This window comes from Arachis hypogaea, chromosome 15 (genome assembly GCF_003086295.3).
Source record: "Arachis hypogaea cultivar Tifrunner chromosome 15, arahy.Tifrunner.gnm2.J5K5, whole genome shotgun sequence".
Classification (NCBI taxonomy): Eukaryota; Viridiplantae; Streptophyta; class Magnoliopsida; order Fabales; family Fabaceae; genus Arachis; species Arachis hypogaea.
In genome coordinates, this window is record NC_092050.1 from 152649243 (window position 1) to 152655242 (window position 6000).

Sequence of the window (6000 nt, forward strand, 5' to 3'; positions counted from 1 at the left end):
CAGCTCTTGCCTAATTAATCTTTTTCTTTGTATTGAACATCTAACAAAAGCAAAACATTAACTACACACACCAATCAACATATTCACTTGTTTCCATTAAATTGCAATTTCTGGCTAAATCAAATAACACCCCATTTATTCATGAATCCAATTTTTATTCTGTCTTTCTTATTTGATATCTAAACTCTGTTGTTGAAAATTGAATTGATATAATAGTTTGATTTGGTAATTTTTTTTAAAGATGTGTTTGTATTTTGAAAATACAAAATTTTTATTTTGTGTTTGACAAAGTAAAAAGACTAACTCGCTTAGAAAGTTTTTAAAATAATTTTTTTGAGCTTCTAACTTATGAAAAATAGTAGTATTAATGTTTGGTACAATTTTTAAAATTAAATTGTAATTTTTTAAGAAGCTATTTAAGAGCCTATAGAGAAGTTAAAAAAAAAAAAGTCTTCTCTCATAATAATTTTTTTTTTCACATTTCTTTTAAAATAAGCACTTTTAGAACTAAAAACCCAAATACAAAATAATTTATTTATAAGGTACTTTTAATATAGTCATTTATTATTTAAGCTATCTTTTCAAAATCAGCTTAATTAAGTTGTTTATCCAAATTGAGTCTAAGTGCTTATACTTGCAGCTTTTAAGAGATATGAATATTTTTGAAAGTGTCTAAAGTAAAAAATTTTAAAGTTGGTTTGTGTTATAAAATTAACAGTTATGCTACGCATCCAAATCTTTAATTTTTAGCAACTAAATTTAACTAAGTAGGTCCCAATCCAGCAAAAATCATATTCATTAGTGTAGGAGTGAATCCTCTCCAGTGAAAAAAAAAAAACTGGATGGTATCAATTGTTTAATCTCACCCTTCATTGCTCTTTCTCATATTTATTTTTTTGTCTCACTTATAAAATTAATGGTGAGAGATCACACTTTATTCCCTTAAGTGTTAAAAAAAATTGAGAGGACCCAACTACATGAAACGGTTCTCGTATTCTCCTTCTTCTTCTCCTCTTTCTCTTCTTCTTCTTTTATTGTTGTTACTGTGTTTTTTTTTTCTTTTTCTCCTCTTCTTCTTCTTCCTAGTGATTTTGCATCATTATGCATTTTTTTAATTTTTTTGTTTTTATTCTTATTAAGTGAGTAAATGAGAAGGTAAAACAAGAAGGAAAAAATGAACAAAAAAAGAAGAAGAACAAAAAAGAAGAAGAGGAGTTTTGAGTTATCATTAAGTAATTTTAGTGCATTCTGGATCTAAATAAAGTGAAATTTTGGTCTGTGTTTGTTTTAAATTAAGTTTGTTTGGGTGTTGTCATTATTAAGTAATTTTGGTGCATTCTAGTTTTGATTTTCGGTGCATTCTGGATTTAAATAAGGTGCACTTTTTGGTCTTAACTTGTTTTGAACTGAGTTTGTTTGTGTGTCATTATCATTAAGTAATTTTGGTGCATTCTGAATTATTTAAATAAGATGTACTTATAATATGAAGTTGTTTTAAACTGAGTTTGTTTGTGTATCGTTATCATTAAGAAATTTCGGTGCATTCTGAATTTGAACTATTATACATATAAAAAGAAGACAACGATGATGACAATAACGATAATGAAAGGGAAAAAAATGAGGAAAAATGAGAAGGAGAAGAAAAAGCCGGCAACAACTTCTTGTTCAAGTGTGTTAAAAGTCATCTCAACTTTTGTGATAAACAGACACAAAAATATCGAAAACTTATAAGCACGACACCAAAAAAAATTATATATTACACCAAATTGTGTTTCAAAATGCATCGAAACTACCATTAAATGTAAAATAAATAGATTCATCGAAAAAATAAGTCAAAACTCTAACATTCCATTCAATTTGAAACCTTTAATCATGAACACTGATTTTTATAAAGAAAAACGAAACTATTCAACTCATAGACAAAATAACTATACCAGCATCAACTACTAATGAACTACATTAACGAAGTTTGAACAAAATCTCATCCACTTGATTCGTTTCAAAATAATAATCGAATTCGCCCTGGTTTAATTGACGGTGTAAACTTACATCATTCATTATCTTCGAAAATAAAATACATATTCAAACCTGATTTCAAAAACGATATTAACCTGATTTGTTATTTCACAGCTTTATTTAAAAAAAATGATCAAAATTTTTAAATCAGATCAAAAAGCATTGATCATAAACGAAAAAAATATAAAAAAGAAAGAGAACACAGAAAATATAGAATACATTGAAAAAATTTGAAAAAAAAAACGGAACCTACATAAAAAAATGCAGTTATATATAGTGGTGCGTTAAATCAAAAGGTTATTAGAGATAGTGGTTCATAGAGCTGAATTAGGTTATAACAATTTAATTAAACTTGATTGATTAAATGACTTAGATATAAAACTTTATTATAAAACTAAAAAGTCTAATATAATCTCATATATTAATTAACTTCAAAATTTAACTCTTACTTTATATTTTTTAATTTTAAAATATATTTTATAAAATATAATTATAATACTTGTTCTTATTAAAATACAAATGATACAACTTTTAAAAAATTACATTTTAAAAAATAATTTTTATAAATTATTTTAAAAACGTAAAAATTTTACAAAACTAAGCCGATGCGAAAATATGCGACTGATATACAAATTTCCAATCCTAAGTTCAAGAACCCAAATAGTATTAGGTAAAAGATAGCAGCTTTACTAATTCTACTTAATGAATTGAATAATAAAATTTTAAGTTTTTGTATTGAGATAAAGGTAAAATCTAAGGAGCCCCATAAAAAAAATACCATTTTTATCTTTCAAAACATTTTTATAACAAAATCAATATTTTAAAGGTCAAATATCTTACTCTTACCCAGCATATCCAACACTGGATTATTTTGGTGTTGAGGTTTATGAATTCAAAATTTAAATTTCGGCAAGACATTTTAGAAAAAAAGAGAAGTGCTCAAATTTTAGGGATTTGAATTTCCATTTTGGGTGAGTACGTGTTGTATAGTGTAACCCTGCAATGCACGTGCATGTTACAAATTTGCAATGCAATTCAGTGTTATATTCCATGGTGGCCCCACGTGACATGATCATGATTGATAGCCTTCGTCAAACGACGTCGCATCATTTCTATTTCTTGCCTTCCCTGTCACGCCGGTCATTCTGCCCAGACTCCCTGCACCACCATTATTTCCTAGAAAAAATAAATACATAATATTTAGTTGAATTAATTAATGAAAAAAAGAACCAAGGGTAAAATGGGAAATTAACATGAATGAAAAATCGTGGCGGGAAATAGAACCGTTGCTGCCAAAACCAATGAAATTTTGGCGCCAAAAATTTGCCTTCTCTCTGGCTGCCCGTAAAAGCCCGGGCAGTACTCTTTCTCTCTCTCATATTCCCAACCTTTCTTCAACTTTCTTTCTGAGAAAATTTTTTGCTTTCTGATTTTCGTTTTCCCCACGAGAAAACTCGACCCTTTTTATTTATTTTGCTCCTCATTCTTTCTTTCTTATTACATTTTTCATAACTCAAATCTTCTATTCTCTCTCTCTCTTACAAAGAGAAACCCTTTTCTCTTATTCTCCTTAAGCACCCAGAAAATTTTTCTTCCTAACTTGTTCTGATTCCACCCAAAATCCTTTCTTTTCAAACACCCTTTGCATCCCTCTCTTCTTATCTCCATTAAAAAATCCATCTTTTTTTCTTGTTCTTGTTATTGTCCCTCTGTTTTTTTTTTTCCCCTTTGGTTCTGATCAACACCCATTCTTTCTTTCTTGTGGTTCGGCAAAAATCGAATTCAAAGCTGAAAACTTTAGCCAAAAGGGTGATTGAATCTCAATGGGGTTTTCGAAGAAGACGCAAGGAGACGCTGAATCGGAAGCGAAGAAGTGGGTAATTGCAGGATTCTCTGTTCGTTCTTTGAAACCAATAAACACGAAGGTAAAAGAGAGACACCAAGAAGAAGAGGAGGAGGTGGAGTTTGAGTTTTCGACGACACCGACGGCGAAGGAATCGAGGATACCGAAGAAGTTGGCGCCGCCTCCGCCGCCACGGAAGCGACGGCCTTCAAGGTGTCACAATAGCAGCTTCAATGGCGTTAGAGAGTTCTTCAACCCTCCTGATTTGGAAACAGTGTTCAAGTGCAAAGTTGAGAAAGCTAAATGAAAATTTTCGATGCTCATTCAACTAACAACAACAACTACTACAAAGATTTTACCAAATGGTATGAAGAAAAAAAAGTGCCACCAATGAAGCTGATGGATTGAGTTTAAAAGGAGTTATGCTATGTTTATTTTCCATGTGTTTTTTGTAATTTGGCTATGAAATCTGAATGCTGAATTTCTGTATAGAGTGAAAAGTTGTAGTCTTTTTTAGGGTTTTTAGTTTTTTTTTTTTTTGTTTCCTTGGTTTATTTGCTTAATTTGATTAGGTATTTAGGTGCTATGTAGTTTTAGTTAGTTTAATTTCTGTTTTGATTTAATGAGAAGTTTCTTATATTTTTTAATTAATTATTATATAATTTGAGTCTTCTAATAAGCATGAAGCAAGCATTAGTTATGGTAGTAGATTTTGTCGGTGAAATGAAGAGCATCGAATATTATTACTATTTCTCCTTGCGTGTGTGAAAGTTTAAGAGCCAATGGTGTTGTTCTTGGTTTTTGTGCTTTCCTGTTTGCAGTGTTAAGTAAAACTAGCCGAGGGGGCTTGTCTCATGAGCATTCTATTCTATTCTAATTTTTTGTTTTTCCCATTTTCTCATTTTCATGTTTAGGTTGGTTTGGATACATTTTTGTTATCCGAATATTTAAAAAAAAAAAATTTAAAATTTATCTTATTTAGTATTGATTTAAAAATATAATAAAAAATAATATATATTATATTTTTTTATAAGTAATAAAAAAAATTTTATATTTAACAAACAATTTATTTATTAGATCTAAATTTTTGTGGTAACATTTGAATAAATATTTAGAAAATATACAAAAATTTGGAATAAAATTTGATCTTTAGATTTTTTTTATTTTTTAAAAAATATAGTTATTCATAATAAAAAATATTTTTTAAAAAATTTATTTGACAAAAATTACTAAATTTTAAGAATGAAAAAATATTTGTTTAAATAATAATTATAAAAATTTGCACCAAATTTTGATTTCTAAAATTATTTTTTATAATAAATATTTAATATTTAATATTTTGTTGTGTTTTTAAATCTTTCAAGAATTTATTTGTCATTAGCGTCTTTTGAAATTTATTTTGTCAGCGATACGAACTTTCGAATACTATTTTGGTCATTTACTCTTTAGCATTAAATATTAAATAAAATAAGTTCTGTCTGTTTTTAGTTAATTCTTTTTGGTTAATTGTTGTAACAATTAATCTCATTTCTCTTTCTCTCTGTATACAATATTAAAAATGTTTAGAAATAAAAAAAGTAAAAAATAATTAAAATTTATTTTATTTAATATTTATTAATTATTGTTAAAATTAAAATAAATATTAAATATAATAAGTTTGTAAAAAATTATTTTTTATATGGATAAATATGTGGTGTTTTTGTTGAATATTGTTATTTGGAGTATTTTACAGAAATGTGAAGTTGCAAAAATACTACCCAAACATACACCATACATATTGAATTTGCAGAAATTTTACGCAGAATTTCGAAATATTTTACCAGGAATTTCCAGCAAAGATTCGCTACGTGTCAAGTAGAAGACAATACACATCCTACATGTTGGAGGAGCAGAAATTTCTCACATAATTCCGAGACATTTTTAGTAGTGATTTCTTGTCATGTGTCGTGTATTACGTAACACGCAGTCTGCGCGTTGGAGGTTTTGAGATACCTTTAGCAAGGGTTCTTACCACGTGTCATACAACGGATAACACGTATCTTGCGTATTGATCACTTGTCTAGCTGGTCTCCATGTACCCGACAAGCATGTTCTAGAAATTGGCTTGCGTATTAATGGATACCAGCCTTTAAAGGGGAGGA

The 6000-nt window shown here is 28.3% G+C and overlaps 1 protein-coding gene across 1 annotated transcript; it reads left to right on the top strand.

Annotated features, from left to right (window-relative positions):
* Positions 1-3362: 3362 nt before the first annotated feature.
* Positions 3363-4538, top strand: LOC112751417 (cyclin-dependent protein kinase inhibitor SMR6-like). The gene has a single exon (XM_025800553.3). It carries the CDS (start codon positions 3840-3842, stop codon positions 4164-4166), a length of 327 nt encoding a protein of 108 aa, XP_025656338.1. The 5' UTR covers positions 3363-3839; the 3' UTR covers positions 4167-4538.
* Positions 4539-6000: the final 1462 nt, after the last annotated feature.